The sequence below is a fragment of the Ramularia collo-cygni genome, assembly GCF_900074925.1.
Source record: "Ramularia collo-cygni strain URUG2 genome assembly, contig: RCC_scaffold04, whole genome shotgun sequence".
In the NCBI taxonomy this organism is placed as follows: domain Eukaryota; kingdom Fungi; phylum Ascomycota; class Dothideomycetes; order Mycosphaerellales; family Mycosphaerellaceae; genus Ramularia; species Ramularia collo-cygni.
The window spans coordinates 1,023,729-1,043,724 of record NW_019716258.1 but is presented as its reverse complement, the minus strand read 5'-3'; the positions used below and the strand labels follow the sequence as shown (position 1 = coordinate 1,043,724).

Here is a 19,996-nt window from a genome sequence, read left to right as displayed (position 1 = left end):
AACAAGAGCTCACGCTGTCCTAGAATCTTGTACAATATCAGACGGTCATCTACTTTCACATCACAGCAACAATACACCTTTACTCAATTCACAAAACAATAATGGCTCCGGTTAACCAAGCAGCATGGCTCGATGGCGGCGGCAAGAAGCTTAGAGTGAGAAGCCCAGCAGTAATGAGTTCCAACTTCACAGATTGCTAACAATAACTTCATAGGTCGCTGACAGCGAGTATCCAAGCCCAGGCGCCGATGAAATTGTTATCAAGAACCACGCTATCGCAATCAACCCCGTGGATTGGAAGATCCAAGACCATGGTCTCTTCATCAAGAATTGGCCCGCCATTCTAGGAACAGACATGGCTGGAGAGGTCGTTGAAGTCGGCTCCAATGTTTCCAAGTTCAAGAAGGGAGATCGCGTGATCAGGTAAGATTTACCTTATCTTCCATGCTTGTGCTTTTGCCTTTGCTAATGTAGAGATGATAGCCACTCCGTAGCTCTCGCCACGGGAAACAATGCCGGCGCCGGATTCCAACTATACTCTACCGCCCCTGCAGCTACCTCGGTCGTGCTCCCGAGTAATGTCTCGTACAATGAGGGCGTGGTGTTGCCTTTGGCTATCGACACCGCGGCAGTTGGTCTGTACAGCAAGGACAAGGGCTTCCTCGGATTGCAATACCCATCCCTAAACCCAACATCGTCTGGCAAGACGATCGTGGTGTGGGGAGGTTCAGCCTCTGTTGGCACAGCTGTCATTCAGCTTGCTGTTGCCTCCGGCGCCAAAGTTGTGGCAGTGGCTAGCAAGCACAACCACGATTTCGTCAAATCTCTGGGAGCCAGCGAAGCGGTCGACTACAATAACCCCTCCGTTGTCGAAGACGTTGTAAAAGCCGTGCAGTCCATTGGCGGAGACTTCGCTGGTGCATACGATGCAATCTCAAACGAAGCGAGCTACAAGTACGTGGCTCCGATCGTCGAGAAGCTGGGCGGTGGCAGCGTCGCGATAGTACTGCCACCACCTCAAGAGGGTCCCGAGAATGTGCAGTTCGGCAGTGTCTTCGGAGTCAGCCCCATCACCCATCAGATTTGGAGTGAATACCTCGGTCCTGCGCTCGAGCAAGGAAAGCTGAAGGCTGTTCCGGAGCCGTTGGTCGTTGGTAAAGGATTGGAGAGTGTGCAGAAGGGACTGGACACAAACAAGGCTGGAGTCAGTGCGAAGAAGGTTGTCATCGAATTGGTTTAGAGATTGATAGCCCCCAAATGGATGTAACGAATCTCACGAACCCCTGGCGCCCATCACCCGTGACTTGTTGCAACATCGAGTTGGAAATAGCGAATGGAGAGATTCGTCGCGATGCACGCTTTAACGCTCGGTTCCACATGTGAAAGGCAATGCGTGACCCAGACGACGGCCCGCCTCATGAAGCCTGCGCTTCTTTGGCCTCCATCTTCCTCCTCGCAGCCAAAATCATATCCTCCCTTCTCTTCTTAAGTGCCTCGGCACGTGCATTCTTATCTGAACTCCATCCACCCTTCTTCTGCTCCTCGCTAGCCACCGCTTCCTTTCCTTTCCCACCAACACGCGACTGTAATCCATAACGCTGAATCAAGTCTCTATGTGCCGCACTCGGTGATTTAGCTCCCGTACTCGCTGCTGCGGTCTGGGCTACCGGTGCTGCGGGAATGTTTGGTCGGAATGAAGGCGGCGCTGCCTCCAATCCTCTCCCTCCCAACACCCGTTCTGTCGTAGCGGAGACATTCCCACCATTACGGTGCAAGTCCCAGGCTATCTCTCGGCGATCCAGCTGGGGGAACACAGCGGAGACTTGATTGATTTTGTTGATGTCGAGAACAGGTCGGGCAGCAGGTGATGGAGCGCTGGGACTTCCAGGCTTGTTCATAAACCAACGCAGAGCGAGGAATCCAACGACTGCGACTGCGATGAGTTGGGGAATGTTGATCGATGTCTGGCCATCTTGCGCCATGGCTGGTGTCGACTGTCGGGAGATGTAGTGAGAGAGTATAAGGTTTCGTATGTTCCAAGAGTCGGSAAGATATCGATGTTGTGGTCGTAGCAGAGCCAGAGGTGGAGTGCCGGAAACAGTACTTGGTCGTAGGATGTCGTGTCGAATACATGTAATGATTACAGATGATGCCTTCCTCGAGATGTCCCCTTCCGACATCCGGGTTCGGAAGGTCAACCGACAAACTCTATTCGCGGTTGGTAACTTTTTCTACCGCGATCTTCCCTTTCAACACCACGCACACTACTGTCCAGTACAGCAACGATGCCTTCCACACACAAGAAGGAGAAGCCTTGGGATACCGATGACATCGATAAGTGGAAGGAGKAAGCTTTCACACCCGAACAAAATGCAGGCGGCACATTCAGCGAAGAGAGCAGCTTTGCGACTCTTTTTCCAAAATACCGCGAGACCTACCTAAAGGCCTCGTGGCCGATGATCACGCGCCAGCTGGAAAAATACGGCATCGCATGTACGCTGGATTTGGTGGAAGGCAGCATGACTGTAAAGACCACGCGAAAGACTTATGATCCTGCCAGCATTCTCAACGCCCGCGATCTGATTAAGCTGCTGGCCCGCAGCGTTCCTGCTCCACAGGCCGTCAAGATCTTGGAAGATGGCATGGCGTGTGATGTGATCAAAGTGCGAGGAATGGTGCGCAACAAGGAGCGATTCATCAAACGCAGACAGCGAATTCTCGGACCCAACGGCAGCACTCTCAAAGCACTGGAATTGTTGACACAGACCTACATTCTGGTCCAGGGTAATACCGTGTCGGTCATGGGTGGCTACAAATCTTTGAAGGAAGTGCGAAGGGTGGTGGAGGATTGCATGGACAACATCCATCCCATCTACCATGTGAAAGAGCTTATGATCAAGCGAGAGCTGGAGAAGGATCCCGAGCTGAAGAACGAAAGCTGGGATCGTTTCTTGCCGCACTTCAAGAAGCGCAACTTGAGCAAGCGCAGAGTGCCCAGGAATGTGTCGGATAAGAGCAACAAGGTCTACACGCCTTTCCCACCGCCACAGGAGAAGAGCAAGGTCGATTTGCAGATTGAGAGTGGAGAGTACTTCTTGAACAACGCCGCGAAGGAGCGCGTGAAGAAAGAGAAGCGGGAGGATGCTATGAAGGAGAAAATGGAGGAGCGCAAGAAGAAGCGGGAAGAGGCATTTGAGGCACCCAAAGAGGAGGCTGAGGTGAAGAAGAAGAAGAAGCGCAAGAGTGAAGACGGTGAGAAGAAGGAAAAGAAATCGAAGAAGAGGAAGACTGACGAGGACGTCGAGATGGAGGATTGAGTGGGAGAAGTGAGGACCGATTGAGGGAATCTAGATATTTGTCGTTAGCGAGGCGTCGGGCGCACTTCTTCATCATGGCTGCTTCAAATCGGCGACATCAGAACACCATCTCGGTTGTACTATATTTGAGCACATTGTTACATTCTGGTGGCATCTTGCAAAGGGGCTTCTACCGATCACGGACCGAGCACTCGAGACTCCACCGCGAACGTCATGTTGCATCCTCAACAACAGCTCTCCAGAAATATTACCGTCGACACCACTGCAGAGCTCCGAACAATCTCTATTGACTTTTTCGAAAGACACAGTCCAAAGGAATAATCATCACAATGGCCCTCTCATTTCTCCGTGCGCCTCACCCGAAGCGAACAGTCAACGCAAGCAATTCCCTCACGGTCTACGAAAATGGAACATCCTCAGTCCAATACCACCCGAGAGGATCGAAATACATGATGACACACACCATTCCTCCTACACACCCTAAAGATGGAACATCGATCGTACAGCCCCCTTTTCATTTCCACATGTACCAGACCGAACACTTCCAAGTCATTCAAGGCACAGCAAACATGTATTTCGGATTGGATTCCAAACCTAGTKCTGTTCTTTCTGCAAAGGGAGGTGGGAATATGGCCACCTTAGGACCCAACAGGTATCATCGATTTGAGAATGCTAGTGAGACGGAAGATTTGAAGATCAATATCCAGCTTGACCCGGAGGACTATGAGAACGAGGTATGTGATCTCTTGCTAGCAGAAGGACATGAGCTGATAGTCTCGAAGGCAAGGTTCTTTCGGAACTTTTTTGGATATTTGAGTGATTGCAAACAGGCTAAGACGCCGCCTAGTATCTTTCAATTGTTTGTCTTCCTACATTCGGCGGATACGCCATTGGCTGTGCCTATGCCATTTGGACTGGAGGGCGTGGGAATTTGGGTCAGCTGGCTGTTGATGATTGCGGTTGCCTTTATTGGGAGATATGTTCTGGGATATCAGTCGAATTATCCGGAATACTACTCTCCAGGTAACAAAACGAAGTAGACGATGTAATACAGCTGCGTGGCTCATGCCTCTGACATTTCTCGAATCACCTTCTCCAAATTCTTCACATCATGCGCAAACCGCCCCAAAAACAATCCATCAACCCCATCTTTCAACTTCTCAAACGTCCCTGGTCCAGCACTCCCACCATACAAGATCCTCGTCCTGCCTTTCCTCCCTTGCACAAGCGCTCTCAAGTTTTGCGCAACAGCAACAACATGATCTGCACCAGCTGGCTCCGCAGCTCCAATGGCCCAAACGGGCTCATAAGCCAACACAACCTCCGCATCATCCGGCACAAGACTCAACGCAGCTTCGATCTGCGGTTTGCACTCTCCAACTGCAATCCCCACTGCCTGGCTCGCAACCGAACTCTTCTCTTTCTCTCCTATACAAATGAGAGGAATCATCCCATTTCTTACTACAGCTTCTGCTTTTTTTGCAACATCCTCATCCGTCTCGCCGAACAGTCTTCGACGCTCTGCATGTCCAATCTCGACAATTTTGACTCCAGCTTGGGAGAGAGTCAATGGACTGACTTCTCCAGTGAAGGCGCCTTTATCCTGGATGTAGCAGTCTTGAGCTCCTAGCCATAAGTTGCTTTGTGATTTGGATAGTCTGTCTTGAGAGGGGAGCAGAGAGACGAAGTCGGGGATTACAAAGAGGTCTATTGACGGGGATGAGAGAGTCGTTATGGAGTCCACATAGCGAAGGGTCGAGGGAAGGTCGAAGTACATTTTTAGACTTGTACCTAGGAGACGCTTCTCGCGATGTTGAGGGAGGGGAGGCATTGTGTCGTGTATGTTGAGGAAGTTGATGTTGGGTCGGTGTCGGAGAGGGAATGGAGAGCTGTGAATGCTTGTACGCGGTTGATTGTTTAGCAGAGCGGTAGACTGCTTTGGGAAAGCCGACACATCCAACACTAAACCCGTTGTAAGTTCTTCCACCCAGCCTGGTGGCACGACCCGCCAGTTGCCGCAACTCAAGGAATACCTCCAGGTAGAGACTGCCAGGACAACAGCCCCAACAACATGCCTTCATCACCACGCGGAGATGATGGCGGCGACTGGCGGACGAGACGCTGTCACCGTAGATGATGACATCACGCCMCGACGGAAGACAAAGTCCAGTCCTACTAACAAGAGGACCCGAACCGGATGCCTGAACTGTCGACGCAAGCGACGAAAATGTATGAAGGTCGTAAGCCAGCTTTGACCAATATGGATGGACTGATGCATGGCAGGTGATGAGACCAAGCCGACGTGTGAGGGATGTCAATCCAGATCAGAACGATGCGAATRGGGCGTCAAAGTCAGCTTTAGACCGGGTATGGACTTCCATCACAAATTATGCCATTGCAATACGTACCTTGTGGAGAATCTAACCTCTCCATAGAGCATGCCTCCACCATCAGACTGGACCATCCTTCAATGCGACACGGCGCTAGTTCTGTTCGAAACTCTGGCTACAAGATAATAGACGTCACGTCAGAAGTGATCCGAGACTATCTCGAGGAGTCGGTCAATGATTCTATGGATGATGTCCAGACTATTGATGCAACACCTTCCACCAGCACCTCCCGACTCGTGCTCGATGAGGCAGAATCTGGCCACGACATACCGCTGGACATATTCACGGCACTCAACGGTCAAAGCAGACCTCTAAGTACCCATCCAGAGGTACTTGCAGATCCTAATGTAGATGTATCAGACCTTTTCTTGTCGCCACCACATAGCGATCCGGCCTTTGAAGATGGCATTTTCCTCCCAGGATCGCAATATCAGGAACTACATGCCACCCTCCGAAGTCGGATAATAGACACTGCGAAATCCACGGTACCGTCTCGTATTGGGTCTCCGGACACCCCGCCTGATTCAGTAGACTCAGATGTCGCCCCAACTCACAGCACAGAAGACGAAGAATTCCGAAGATTAGCTCATCTATCCCTTGAGCAGGAATTCGTTCTTTGGCAGAATTACATCGATGAAGTCGCTGGCATGTATTTCCTGTCGTCGGCGATAGTCATAGCCCTAACCTTCTATAGGCTGGATGGATAAGTTCGACATCAATCGACATTTCGAACTCGTTCTACCCATCATGGCGAAGTCCCATCCGCATCTACGCTACTCACTGCTTGCACTCTCGGCTGCTCAAATGGAGCGTAAAGCTCAAGCAACGGACAATTCACGTAGTCTGGCGCTATACCAACATGCGATTCACCTCCTTTCTCCTCTTCTCCAACAGCGAACGACGACCGTGCTGGCTTCTTGTGTTGTACTGTGTGTGCTCGAGATGATGAGTTGCTCACCAAAAGCATGGCGCAGACATTTGGACGGTTGTGCTGCATTGATACAAGCTTTGGGTGTTTCCGGGAGCTGTGGCGGGCTGGAGCAGGCCCTCTTTGTGAGTTCCTCCCTGTTCTTCGTGCGTGTCTTAAGCGTCTGACGGACACGCAGTGGTGTTTTGCGAGGATGGACCTTTGGGGAGGTCTAATATCGAATGAGAAGACTCTCATTCCGATGCACAACTGGGTTGGTGGAAGCAGTATTGTTGAAGATGTTGCGCTTCTTGTAAGTACCTCTCCTTCTAAAGATTCGTGGTGAGCTAACGAGTCTCAAGGCGAACTCACAAGGCAATTATGACATGTACGCGAATCATGTGGTGTATCTCTGCGGTCAAGTTATTGACCTTCTATGCTCGTCGGGAAAGTGGGAGCAGCGGCGTCGTACGCACACAGGGATAATGGACAGTATCGAGTACAACCACCAATGGTCGAGACTGTTTGAACTCCTGGATCGATGGTATCTAAATCGACCTGAAGAGATGACAGCGCTTCTAACAGTCCCCTCCCTACCCGGCGACGAAGCAAGGCCCTTCCATACATTGCTATATGGCAATGGTCCCGCGACATCAGGCAATCAGATGTACCACACCGCTGCTTTATTGATGCTGAAGTACAAACCCTCCCACGTCCAATTCGCGAAGAAGCCGCCATCCATGCTCTGGCATGCCAGACAAGTTTGCGCAATCAGTTTTTCGAATCGACATCATGGTTGTTGGACGAATAGTATACAGCCTTTGTGGCTCGCGGGTCAGCACATGAGCCATCCGAGTGAGCATAGGGCGATTCTAGACATTTATGAGCGGATCGAGAGGGAGATTGGATGGGCCACGAAATGGCGAGCTGATGATTTGAAGGAGTATTGGGGAGAAGAGGACTCGTTCGCCGTGTGAGAGATCATCTCCGATGTAGTATTACGGAAGCTCGACAATCTCGGTTCGACCAAATGTTTAAGCTATGACGGAAGCGAGGCAAGCTTTGATCCTTCATGTCGAATGTTCCATCTGCCGCAACGTGGAAGCCCTATTCGCCATGTGGAGGGTTTCGATAGCGGCTACAGGCATGATGACGATGTGCTTTGGCTCGCTTCCATTAGAGTAGGTCCTTCGACGGTAGTCCGTTAGGGCACCTGCTCGTATACCGGGATCATTGTTCTTATCTGAGCTCACACATACCCTTTTGGGCACTTTGCAAGCTCCGGCAGAGCGGCCAGTGCGCATGGTTGATGCAATGTGCCATGTGGTTCTTGGCAAGGCAAGTGGATACCAAGGTACGGCTAGTGAAAATGCAGATCGTCCTGCCGGCCTGGTGCAACGAGCTCTTTTGGACAATGTCCGTTCTGTCGAGCAATTGTGGTTGTCATGCCCGGCTGTACAAGGCGATTGAGGCCTTGAATGCTTGTGTCTTGTTGGCTGTGTGTTGGCTGACGAAGCGTGATTGAGATGACGACCGCAAGTTGACGATAGCGTCCACCACTGCCATCAAGATCAAGATGCCCAAGATGCCAGCCAGCCAGCCACAAGCCACAATCCTCACGGCGATCCTTAGCCCCTCACATTGACATATCAAGTTACCCGCCCAGGAGCCCGATCCAGCGYACAGAGTCTGATCACGAACGCAGAGACTGCCGTACGTCCCGTAGGATTCAGCGCTTGGACGTGTGGTAACCTTGGCCCGGTCTAGGCGTGAACCTTTGCAACGCAAAAGAAGCCTCTCGCAAGCTACAGGAGGCACATCGACGCACGAGGTGTGCCACTGTTTGATCCCATCTGAAGTTCTTTGGCGGCACGCGGWGTGTTCACTTCCTCCAGAAAAGTACCGTCAGCCAAGCCAAAGTGTTTGGGTACCGGCCGAGGCCCTTGCACGCGGCCCATCGGTCCTCGACTGCCCCGGGGCGGCCCTGAGCCTGAACGGTCTCCTCCTGCATGCCGACGAGTGGATCAAAGCCTCAACTTCGCAGTGCTTCTCCGACATTTACGCAGCAGACACTGCTCCAGAGAGGCCGCAAGGCTGACGTCAAATCTTGTACCGTATGCCATTCCTCAACATCCAGCAGACTACCTTAGGGCGTAGGTTCGGCCTCAGCACGTGGATCACTAAGGTACTCTTGTATTGCTGTAGGGTTAGTGTACCCCATCACGAATTGCGAGCTGCACTAAGGCAATCGACAGCTAGTAGCATCGACAACGCTTGGATCAGGGCCCATTGCACGTCCTTCATAGGCTCCCGTCCCTCCCCAAAGTCAGCTGAGAGGGGTCGTCCGTGTCCTGCAGTACTCGCAGCCATCATTCACAACTTACAAGCGTCTTCCTTTGTCGTTCTTGATGGAAGCGCTGCCACAACGACAAGCACCATCCGGCAGACAGATCACCGACCCCAGACTATTGCCTGCATAAGCGGTTGCGGACAAGGCGGCAAGTGAAGCGCCTGTCGTTCAGATAGGCACTTGCTTTGTTCGTATTTCCTGGCGCCGCCCTGTTCCCACCGTGGGTCAAGACATCCCACACCAGTCTCCGAGTGCTGCCACGACCATTGGCCAGGTCAGATCTGCACAAGGGTTTGGGCGGGTTTCTAATTGAGGCCAACTGACTAATGACTGTTCTGGCAGCCTTGCTAGCTCCTTGGGTGTCTTCGCAAAGGATCTTCTGGTTGTGTGGGATTCAATCTCGCCCCGACATCTTCCTTTAAAGTCAAATCTTCTATATCTATACTCGGTTAATCGTTGAGATTAGCGATGTCTAATCTATCCGGGACATGAACAACACCATCTTTGCTTATTATTGACTACCATCCAACCATACTATGGAGTGCGATACTGGGCGCGAAGAGCGCAGCCAAGACAATGTACGAGAGAATGGAAGAACGGACACTGCTGCTGCCGAAGCCGCTTTAAAGGCCAAACTTTCCCGCAAAAGGACGAAGACTGGCTGTCTGACATGTCGGAAGCGTCGTATCAAGTGTGGAGAAGAACGGCCGGTATGCAGAAACTGCGTCAAAAGCAMGCGCCATTGTGAAGGATACAGCCAGCGTGTGATCTTCCGACCGCCTACATTCGAGTATGAGCCCATGCCAAACAACGAAGGTGCTCATATTGTTTTCCAAGCGGGACCGACGTCGGATCGAGCATCGAGTTACGCGGGCATGCAAGCATTGGCTGCAGATTCTTCAGTCTACACGCAGCTTCGGCCTCGATTGATCAACCAGCATGTACCGGAGGGTGGGCACGCGCAGCAACCTGGAGTCGATGGATATTTGCAGCGATTCCAACCGCAATCGAACAACATTGCGCCGATTCTGGGCAGACATGGTCATTCTTCTGGAAGCGTGCAGCACATTCTTGCATCTCCTATTACGCAAGACCGTCAACAGTCTATGCAATCTCTTGGTACTGCACCGCCATATCACAGAGCTATGCACGTCCCGACAACCACGACTATACCCGACCATCCGCCTAGCAACATGCATCAGTCTTCTCAACAACCTGCTTCCACTGAGCCTTTTTACCAATACGGTGCGATGATGAACAGAGTCGACATCCATTCAATGACCTCGCCAAAGAATCACTCCCCGCATACCCTGGGGCAGATTCCACAGCATCCAAGCCCGAACAGAGACCATTCCAGCGCTATGCCTCAGCAGTGGACGGATCCAGAACACCGCTTCACGTTCTCTCAAGACCAGGATTTCATCCTGCCAACGCCGTTGTCTAGCCATTCTTCTCACTCTCAGCATTCATCGTTGACTTCCCCACAAGCGTGGCCGCCAACAACATACATGCCTCGCACCGAACTCGCTCAAACGACCGCCTACCCCACTCCTCATTCTACTCATATACAGCAACTGCCGACTTCAGCGCCCACGATCAGTCCTCAATCATTCAATCCCTCTTCTCCAGAGTACTACGAGCATGTGGAGCAGCCTTATACGACATTTACACCAACTACTCTTTTGAACGCCGCGGCCGTCGAAGTGCAGGATGACGACTACTATGATATCGGGTCAGACGAAGAGATAGACTTTGACACCTCCGCTGTACACGTGAATGGATACCAAAGGCAGAGAACGCTTAGCAAGATTCTGGCCTTGAATCAGATCAGTATTCGAGAACTCCAAATCCGTCGATATGACACATTCATATATGAAGGTATACTCGATCACTATCGGGTCGAGGAAGTCGCRAATCCCCTGAGGAATCCTGCGACTGCTCGGGTTTTCGCTCATTTCATCTCTGCTACTGGACCYAGTCTCTCAATATTTGAGCGACATCCGAGGAACACTTCAGTGTTGTTCACCGAGGGAACTGTCCCGCTTTCTCAGCAGGGTTTGTGGACCTATACAATGCCCATGGCAGCGTTACGCCATCAAGGTCTGTTGCACGCGATGCTAGCAATGGCTTCACTGCATATTGCCAGGCTTCAAGGCGCATCAGTCACTCCATCGATGCAGCACTACGCATGGTCTCTCAAGTGTATACACAAAGCTGTTGGTAATCATTYAAGCAGGCTGAAGCTCACGACTATGGCGGCATCAATGCTGCTGGGATTCTACGAGGTCATGACCGCCGATCACTTGAAGTGGAACATGCATTTGGCAGGCTCGAGGCAGTTGTTTGTGGAGACTGACTTCACCGGTATGACTCGTGAAGTCCGACGTATGAAGATGGACAAGGCTGCTCGCCAATTTCATCAAGGAGACCAAAGCCAATTCAGTCCAGGGGAGCCTTTATCCCCAGATGATCTACTGGACCAGATTCCTGACATTGATGAGACGCTCGTGAGCCATTTCGTGGGTAAAGAAGTGCGATATGATGATCACGGTCGGATCGAGCATCACGGCGGCCTTCCACCGTCTGTGGATTTGAACAAGTTTGAAATCCTCAAAGACCTGTATTGGTGGTACTGCAAGCAGGACGTATACCAGAGTATTGTCAGCGGGAACAATTTGCTGTGAGTAATTGCCGACGCACGTATATACACACGACTAACATTGCATAGCATGGATTTCAGCAGATGGTCTAACTGTCCGCCAAGAGCACCGCTCGGGAAGATAGRCGCAGTCTACGGAACGTTTGACCACCTCGTTCTCTTACTCGGCCGAATCGCAGACTTTTCCGCACGAGATCGAGTCCGCAAGCTGAAACAGATGGAGCTAAACGGTGGTCATTGGCGGCCAGCTCCTGGAATGAACATCCCACGGCCGCCGCAGCCATCTCCATCACCTCCTGCAAACATCCAACAGACAACGCCAATGTTCTATGGCATGGCGCCTCCGCCGCGTCCGAATGTACAAATGCCTTCGTCCTACACGCCCATGTACAACAGCAATTCCACGCCGCAGACTTCCGGCCCAACGCATTTGATGGAGTATGATCTACACGCGGCTACCAATAGTGCGCTGGAAGAGTATGGTCGAATACGAGCTGCYCTCCACACATTTGCTACAAGCTTGGGTGAGACGTTCGAGCCTCTGACTTCCGAGTATCAGGCTCCGTTAGACACTCCATTTGGGCCAGCAATTTTCTATCGATCGTACGATATTGGCTGTCTTTGGTCCATCTACAACATGGCCGTGATCATCGCCATTCGATCACACCCACACATGCCGCCCGCGGCTCACATGGCAGCCGCAGTAGCAGCGCATGAAACCGCATTCTTTGCGAACGAAATTGGACGGATCGCCGCGGGTATTGCACCCGGACCTCCCGACGAACCTCTCAATCCCAGTCWTGGTGCGACGCTGTGTGAAAGCTGCATGCCTTCCTTCTTTGCAGCTGTGCAATACCAGGACGCCCGACAACGTCACGAGACCGTAACGCGGATATTTAGTATTGCGAGACGGACCGGGTGGGGTAGTGCAGAGCTCATTGCGAATGGATGTGAGACTTCCTGGGTCAAGGCTGCGGCGATGGGACGAGGACCACCGTATCAGAGGATTGCAAGGCCGTACTACAGCGATGATCCCAGATTGAATGGAAGCTGGGAGCAGCTTGATCCAAATGCGATGCCTGATATCAAGGATGAAAGGGATCGCAGGTTGGTCAAGGTTAATGATAACGCGAGGCTCAATTGGGCTATTGGAGTGATGGGGATTGAGGACGATGTGGAGGGTACACCTTCTCTTGGTGGGATGAGACGGATATGATATCAGGGACACTATTACGACAGCAATGAGACTCCAAGTGTATGAGAGTCATGAGAAGGAGAGCATTCGATGAATTGATGAGCAAAACTCATTAAAATTTTGGTGCGATTCACATACATTTTCATGTCCCAGCTTTTCCCCCGATTCCATTGTTCTCACTACCATGCGCAACGTTGATTTTCCAAGTCTGGCAACCATTTCGACCATATGTCATCCGGGTGACTTTTCGAAAGCACATGTCGCCGAATTGCTCATAGCAGTACTTTTGTGGCACCCATTGGGGTGGATCACAGGTTCCTTGAAACTCATTCAGTCATCATTCTTCGTTTTCATGCTGCGTTTTTTGTTCTTGCTTACCGACTATCTGTAGAAATGCATCATCGTCGCTGGAAGTTGCTCCTTTCATGGCGGCATTCGAGGGAACTACGAGGTTTTCCATGCCGCAGATCCCGCGAAGGGCTTGTGCAATTGAAGGATCTGTTGGGGGTTTGTTAGACTTTAGTCACTCTTGTGGTATGAAAGATGGTTTTACGTTTGATGCAGGCTTGGCTATTGAATGCTATAGCGATCCCGCTCAGGAGAGTGAAAGGTAGGATGAACTTCATTTCCGATGAACCGTGCTGAGAGTGACAGTGTGATTATCAGTGCACAAGCTGTTGGATCAAGTGTTGCATGACGATGTTTGCGAACGGCGGTCAAAGGGAGTATGTCTATTGCGGGTAGCTACAGTAGTTCTTTGTTCCTAATGCGGTATATTTCAACATCGTTGCAAGAATTGTACTTCTATACAGCCAGAAGATCTCAATCAAGCAGGAGAAAGTCGACTTAGACATCTTCTCGTCCATACTGCTGGTCCGGGATGTTATCCAGGCCGGTCTGTTGCACGTTCAAATCGTGCGACGACTTTGGCAGCCCGAGAAAGTCGTTTGTGAACGTTTCCGGTTACAGGACGCTATTATCTACAATTGTGGATATTGTTTATATGCCGAGGTCGTATCTTTCCTGTTCGTAATGCAGTGCGAATGCATCAAGACAAGATCGCTGATATAAGCGGTTCCTTCCCCTGAGAGGCTCGAATCATTCACTCGCCGCAGATCGCCCCTTCCAACCGGCCAAGGACAATTATGACATCCATTGGCTTCTTGATCATCCCGATGAACCGTCAGCCGCCTTACAAGACCAAAAAGAAGTCATCTACCAAGTTTTCGGGGTATTGCATCACACTGGGATGAATCGAAGGGAACCTGTTGGACATGCGACTATATGAAGCTGACATGTACTCTGGGCCATCAACTAGCATCCACAGTCCTTTCTGATAAGGTGTCGATGCGCTGTGATGACTGGCCAGCTTGTTGCTTATAGTTGAGTCGCTCCTTCCCGAAAAGCGAGAAGAACATTCACTAAACCCCCTTTTCCAATATGCCGAAATAGGAACTTTTTGCAGAATTGGCCTGCTTCCTCGTTGCCGCAGCATTTGCGGCATCAGAGCATTGAAAGCATGATGTAGACTCTGTCTACGGATGAGCGTGAGCAATAGGGGCCAAAAAATGGTCACCCAAACTGGAAGCCATCACAATATTGTGGATTACAATACAACAGTCACGAAGCAGATCAAGCCACAATCTGGACTGCTGTGATCAGTATTCAAGCGTCGTGATATGCCCTGAAGAGATGTGCTTCAACGGTCGCTTGGAGTGCAAAAAAAGACCGAAAATCTTCATATTGCCCAACATGGGTAACACAGCCCGAGGCAGCATCGGAGCATACCACAGGAGCAAAATAACAGTGCATAGGCAATGGCGCGTTGACTAACAAGGGACTCGAACCCTCAACCTTCCGCTCGCAACAGCCTTGAGGCGTAGGAGGCGGACGCTATATACAGGTTAGCGATGTTGATGGATATAGGACTGTATGAGGACTATAGGCACCTCTACCATTGAGCCAATCAGCCCCAATACACTGGACATAGTCAGAGGTCAATGATTATGTCAGCGGTCATGTAGTCCTATATATCAGCTCATGGCGTCTRCCGAGGCTTTCCCGACGCAAGGACTACCTCGAGGGCTATCTTAACCCTCAATTGTTACCGAAAGAGCTTAGGTAAGAACGAATACCGTTGAAAATCAACCATTAAGCCAAATTGTTGAAGCAATATCTGTGATATAGCCTTCCGTTGCCCATCGTAACGGGGCCGGGCCGAGGCCGACAATCCCAGGCATCGGATAGCAGCAGTGACGGGGGGGGGGGCCAAGTGACTTCACTTGCAGCCTATTACATGCCTTTTATGTAACATTTTATGATATTGTCAAGACTATATGCTATATAGTTCGTAGACATCACTTCCTTAGGCTTCCGGCCGTCCTCCGCGATGTCGCCACTCATTAACTCTCTGACGAGCCTACCGGATCGTTTGAAGACGTTCCAGGGTAAGCCCTTGCTTTGCCCATCGATGAAGATGAAGAAAATACCTAACTTTCACAGGCTATTGGGATGACAATGAAGCAACAGCACGCCAGCTTGCCGCTCTAGGGCACGTATACGATGGCTTTGCGGCGCTTGAAGAAGGCTCCTATTGTGTCTCTTGCAACGCCTTCGTGAAACGAGAGATCAGTATCGCGGCTCTAGAAGGTCCTCTTTACAAGATATCGTCCACATTCAACAAAGAGTCTCAAAGCTTCACATCTTCGGCCCACCATCCGAATTGCGTTCGCTGGCAGACGAGGATTCCACTCGACACTCGCAATACGCATGCATCATCACTTGGCCAAGATCGAATCGACGATATGAAACGATTCTTCGAGCCTAGACCACCAAGATTCGAATCACCATCACGCCAAAGCTCATTGTTTGTCCTGCCCACTGAGTTGCGGCTAGAAATATACTCTATGATTATGCCAAGAATGGATGCAATCACGGAAATTGTTCCTCTCAACCGAGAATCTTCCCAGGTCATTACAAAGATGGGGTTTACTAAAATCGGTCGAAGGGATACCAGCAAATGCAATATCCTTCGCACCAACAGAGCTGTATACGAAGATGCTCACGATATGCTTTTTGCCACCACGACTTTCAAATTCGACTCCACCAGGGTTCTTTATCTCTTTCTTCGCAATATTGGAACACATGGTCGTCAGCTCTTGAAGTCTGTCGACGTCGTTTGTTGCAATCGTGAAGACGCGGTTGCGTTCTCACTGCTCGCAGCATGTACTGAACTGAGATCCATCACTCTCCGAATACCCAAGACGAAACTCCTGAATCCGAACGTAGGGAAACCGATATGGATCGTGGATGGCTTGGCAAGTCTTCTAGCTCTTAGTGGGTTGCCGACTGTAGGTTTCGGGGAGTGCAAAGMCCGGATCTTCCTCGATGAAAAGATGCATGATGCGGGAATATTGAGGCGAGAACTCATGAGGCCAAAAGGGGCGGCAAGCGGTGTGAGATGGGTGGATGGAATGCCAGACCTCTGATTTCACGTCGACGGCTATGAAGTGTTGTGTCTTCTCGGTTGTTTACCGATTTTGTAGGGAGACAATGAATCTGAATAAATCAGGTGCATCCCCTCTCAGTACTCGCTCGGGCGATGATGTCCAGTTGGGGTACATTTTGAGCATGGAGGACGTCCGTCTAGATGCAACACCTAGTGAGCATGTCATATAACACGACAGCCWCATCCATATATAACAGAGCATATTGCCTCCCTCCTGGATGGAACAACGTCGTCTAACCAAGGTTGACACTACCCCAACCCCAACCCTACAGCAGCCAAATCAATAGGCAATGCGAAGCAGGGAGCAATTTACGATAATCGGTTGCTATGTTTGTATAGACTCAGCTGGACGAGGTGTCCAAAGTGTCCGCAAAGCAGAACGGATGCAAGGATGTGGACAATAGAGCTATACGCAGCTATAGAGCCCTTATTTCGAAGGAGAACACCGCATACCTATAGTGCCCCTGACCCGCTACACTCACGGTTCTGATCGATCACTACGATATGGACTGACCGCTTAAGCATCAACCTGCGGCTGACAACTCCGCCAGTCTCTTATCAGCTGCAAGTTCCGGCATGTAACTTGTCATGCTTGAGCTGGAATCGTCTGCTTCTACGCCCGCAGCGAGAGACTGTCACAATCTCGACATTCCAAAATCTCTGCTACAAGGACTTTGCTTTTCTCTATTGCCATATTAGCAATAGGGGTAGCACCAGTACGGCAGAGCCTAATGGAATGCCTGCAGCAAGTGTGATAATATGGAGTCCGTCCTGATGTTTCTCATGACTTGCGTTACCGGGAGGCATAGTGGTTTGCGGCACTGTTGTTTCTAGTGGTGTCCCATCTCCAGAGGTTGAAAAATCGCACAGGACCACTCGGTAGGGCAATCCTCTTGTAGCATCGAGACAAGCGATCTTATTTTGCATAATGCCGCAGCAAAGTTGCTACTCTTCTGTCTCAAGAGACATGGGGAATATGCCCAGGTGGTAACTTCGTTACCCCTTAACAATACTACTCTGATTGACCCAAGAGTACATACATCGGACATCAAGGCAAGCATCTGCACAATTAAGATCGATCCTCCCAAGAGCTATCAGTACAACCGTATCGATTGCGTCGATTGTCTTAGATGTCTGCTAGAAGCAAAGGCCACTGAAAAGACACTCGGTGTTTTCGAGACAGCATGTACGGTATCCTGCACCCAGTGGATCGCTGGGAAGGATATTGTCTGCACTATTGACTTTGCCTTCGTCTGAGAAATTGCAGATCCGGCCATGGTGCGAAGAAGATTGGAAGTATGATGAGTAATATCCGGCGAGGCTGTCTGAGRGGGATGGCCTGCAGGAGAGACATGGCAAATGCTTGGATCTGTCATCTGTATGCGGGCTATTGTGCACGTCATGTTGCACGAATGACTGATTGCTAAGATTGAATATTCAGCCTCATATTCCGAGCTTTGGTATGCTTGGTTTCTATGAATATTCTGTAGTTCTTTGCTATTCAAGAAGAAGTCAGCCTCGAAAGGACAAATATTCATGTAAACGATAACAGAAACCACTCGCAAGGATCGAGAGACGAGGACCGAAAGCCGATGTGTTCCAGAGAGAGCATTCTGGTATGCAGGACTTGAACAGAGTGGGCTGCAGGTGGGAAGATCATCATACTCGTTATCTTGTCTCCTGCTCGCTTCTGTATATAGCCCCTCACACAGAACTCATCCCCTCGAACAACACCAACAACCCATACGCCCCCGGATCCGGAACTCCCCTCGTAGCACTCTCATCCAAATACGTACTCCTCCCCAACTTGGCCTCCATCCTCTTCGTCCCTTCAACCCCTTCTCTAGCCTTCTCAACCGCAACTTTCGCATCCCCACCGCTCCCCGCCAAACTCTCAATATACGGAATCAAAGCATCCATCATAGTCCGATCTCCCACTCGAGCTTTCGTATACTTGCACAGCGTCTCCAGCGCAGCTTGTAATGCCCTTGGCACAGATTCCTCCATCGCTAGCGCGGACGCTAAAGCTGTGAGGTAGATGCAATAGAGGGCACCGGATGTTCCGCCCATGTTAACTTCGAGTTCGGATACGAGATCTGCGAGGGTAGAGGGGAGATTTGTGAGGTCTTTGTTGGAGATGAACGTCAGGACTTGTTTGGCGCCGTCGCGGAGGGTGTAGCCGCAATCGCCGTCGCCGACTATTGTGTCGTATTCTGTTATAGTAGGTTCGGCGGCGATTACTGCATTGCAGCCCGCTTCTATTCGCTGGCGGATCTGGGAGTCGTTGAAGGTTATTTTGGGTTGGGTTGTGGAAAGGTTCGATGTTGGCTCTGCTGAAGATGTAGTTGTTGCGCTGGGAGTGTGTTTCTTGGACTTTGGGTCTGCGGAGAGGAAGTGCGTTGGGAGTGGGCATATCGATATGGAAAAGCCTCGGGCTGCTTCGTTGTGGTTGAGAATGGTAGAGTGTGAGAGTGCGTAAGCGATGTTTTCGGCATCTATAGCTCTGATGTCAGTGTCTTGATTGGTGAGCGACTGACTGACATTTAACTCACCAAGATACTGAGCAATCTCCCCAGCAATGATATAGTTCTCCAGCCTGCTCAGACCATTGACATCACTGAAATGAACAGAGTGCACCACCTTTTCCTCGCCGGAAACCTCGATGTTCTTCAGCAAGTTCTTCAGATCCCTTTGTACCGAAAATTTGGCCTTCTCGTACCCAACAACACCCTCAGCGTGCAAGACCGCTGGGTTTCCATCCGCCTTCTCAGTGGAAAACTTCGAATGAGTGGTCCTCGCATTCTTCACAAAGTTCTTCAAAAGCTCCGACACGTTGTGAGGGTTCATCCTGATCCCATCCTCCGCCCTTCCCAAAAGATAAAGTACATGATCATACTCTAGCTCGCCCTCGGTTATTACCTCGATCACATCTGGGTTGTGGGAGTGAATCTCTCTCTTGTCACCTGTTCGTACCACGACGACGCCCTGCTTCACATCTATCCCAGCGTTCTGTAATGCGTGGGGAAGATCTGGAGCTGTGAGGATGCCTGCTCCTGTGGTCTCTGTTACGATGGCTGTAATGTGCCTCTCATCGAGGATCYTTGAGGATAGACTGCCGGGATTAGCAAAGGCGACTACGYGCACGAATTTGCTGGAATATAGAGCAGTGTCGACGAGGATCTTCTGGCCTTTTGCGGTAGTGATGGCCTTCACAGATGGACGTATGAGAGGGAAGAGTGCTGTCCAGCGGCTTGCGTTTTCAAGGTCCAAATTTGAGGGAGAGAAGGGTACTGTTTGCTGGACAACCACTGCCATGATGGGATGATGTGAAAATAGATACAATGGTCAAGAGAGGAACGTCAATCAACGCAGAGTAAGTCAAAAAGCACTTACTGTCCCTCTTGAGGGGTTGTTGTCCGCGTAGTTGCTGCAGTACCTTAGCCAAAAGTGAGGGGAACAATTCCACCGGCTTTCCATTTTAGGAATGCCTGCTCAGCGTTGGAACATGACAGCCACACCTTTCAGCTCCACCATCGCCGGCATCTTCAGCTCTCTGTTTCAAGTCACTCTTCAAGTTGACAAGACTAGGAATACTTGTAAAATGCGGCTTGAGTGAAGAAATATGCAGGAGCGATTCGGAGCGATGGATACGCCTCTGACAATCATGGAG

At 50.6% G+C, this 19,996-nt stretch overlaps 10 protein-coding genes and 1 non-coding gene; 6 read left to right on the top strand and 5 right to left on the bottom strand.

Annotated features, from left to right (window-relative positions):
- Positions 1–101: 101 nt before the first annotated feature.
- On the top strand, positions 102–1,240 carry RCC_03508 (related to oxidoreductase; the record flags this gene model as incomplete). XM_023768794.1 has 3 exons in its annotated part: positions 102–155; positions 215–423; positions 484–1,240. 3 exons carry the CDS (start codon positions 102–104, stop codon positions 1,238–1,240), a joined length of 1,020 nt encoding a protein of 339 aa, XP_023624562.1.
- Positions 1,241–1,415: 175 nt separating this feature from the next.
- RCC_03507 (related to AMFR protein) lies at positions 1,416–1,982 on the bottom strand (the record flags this gene model as incomplete). Its single annotated transcript, XM_023768793.1, has 1 exon — positions 1,416–1,982. One exon carries the CDS (start codon positions 1,980–1,982, stop codon positions 1,416–1,418), a length of 567 nt encoding a protein of 188 aa, XP_023624561.1.
- Positions 1,983–2,285: 303 nt separating this feature from the next.
- RCC_03506 (probable KRR1 protein, required for 40S ribosome biogenesis) lies at positions 2,286–3,317 on the top strand (the record flags this gene model as incomplete). The annotated part of the gene is made up of 1 exon (XM_023768792.1): positions 2,286–3,317. The coding sequence occupies one exon, from the start codon at positions 2,286–2,288 to the stop codon at positions 3,315–3,317; it is 1,032 nt and encodes a 343-aa protein (XP_023624560.1).
- Positions 3,318–3,946: 629 nt separating this feature from the next.
- Positions 3,947–4,357, top strand: RCC_03505 (uncharacterized protein; the record flags this gene model as incomplete). XM_023768791.1 has 2 exons in its annotated part: positions 3,947–4,051; positions 4,100–4,357. The coding sequence occupies 2 exons, from the start codon at positions 3,947–3,949 to the stop codon at positions 4,355–4,357; spliced, it is 363 nt and encodes a 120-aa protein (XP_023624559.1).
- A 23-nt stretch (positions 4,358–4,380) lies between these two features.
- RCC_03504 (related to triose-phosphate isomerase) lies at positions 4,381–5,148 on the bottom strand (the record flags this gene model as incomplete). Its single annotated transcript, XM_023768790.1, has 1 exon — positions 4,381–5,148. One exon carries the CDS (start codon positions 5,146–5,148, stop codon positions 4,381–4,383), a length of 768 nt encoding a protein of 255 aa, XP_023624558.1.
- Positions 5,149–5,410: 262 nt separating this feature from the next.
- Positions 5,411–7,591, top strand: RCC_03503 (related to C6 transcription factor; the record flags this gene model as incomplete). XM_023768789.1 has 6 exons in its annotated part: positions 5,411–5,546; positions 5,601–5,684; positions 5,753–6,352; positions 6,402–6,760; positions 6,814–6,927; positions 6,977–7,591. 6 exons carry the CDS (start codon positions 5,411–5,413, stop codon positions 7,589–7,591), a joined length of 1,908 nt encoding a protein of 635 aa, XP_023624557.1.
- A 3,625-nt stretch (positions 7,592–11,216) lies between these two features.
- RCC_03502 (uncharacterized protein) lies at positions 11,217–12,839 on the top strand (the record flags this gene model as incomplete). XM_023768788.1 has 2 exons in its annotated part: positions 11,217–11,644; positions 11,693–12,839. The coding sequence occupies 2 exons, from the start codon at positions 11,217–11,219 to the stop codon at positions 12,837–12,839; spliced, it is 1,575 nt and encodes a 524-aa protein (XP_023624556.1).
- A 316-nt stretch (positions 12,840–13,155) lies between these two features.
- RCC_03501 (uncharacterized protein) lies at positions 13,156–13,444 on the bottom strand (the record flags this gene model as incomplete). XM_023768787.1 has 2 exons in its annotated part: positions 13,156–13,316; positions 13,372–13,444. 2 exons carry the CDS (start codon positions 13,442–13,444, stop codon positions 13,156–13,158), a joined length of 234 nt encoding a protein of 77 aa, XP_023624555.1.
- Positions 13,445–14,645: 1,201 nt separating this feature from the next.
- tRNA lies at positions 14,646–14,736 on the bottom strand. One transcript is given in 2 exon segments: positions 14,646–14,680; positions 14,699–14,736. It is a non-coding gene; the product is annotated as a tRNA-Arg (tRNA).
- Positions 14,737–15,207: 471 nt separating this feature from the next.
- Positions 15,208–16,306, top strand: RCC_03500 (uncharacterized protein; the record flags this gene model as incomplete). XM_023768786.1 has 2 exons in its annotated part: positions 15,208–15,265; positions 15,321–16,306. 2 exons carry the CDS (start codon positions 15,208–15,210, stop codon positions 16,304–16,306), a joined length of 1,044 nt encoding a protein of 347 aa, XP_023624554.1.
- Positions 16,307–18,030: 1,724 nt separating this feature from the next.
- Positions 18,031–19,641, bottom strand: RCC_03499 (uncharacterized protein; the record flags this gene model as incomplete). XM_023768785.1 has 2 exons in its annotated part: positions 18,031–18,821; positions 18,879–19,641. 2 exons carry the CDS (start codon positions 19,639–19,641, stop codon positions 18,031–18,033), a joined length of 1,554 nt encoding a protein of 517 aa, XP_023624553.1.
- Between the last annotated feature and the right edge of the window lie 355 nt (positions 19,642–19,996).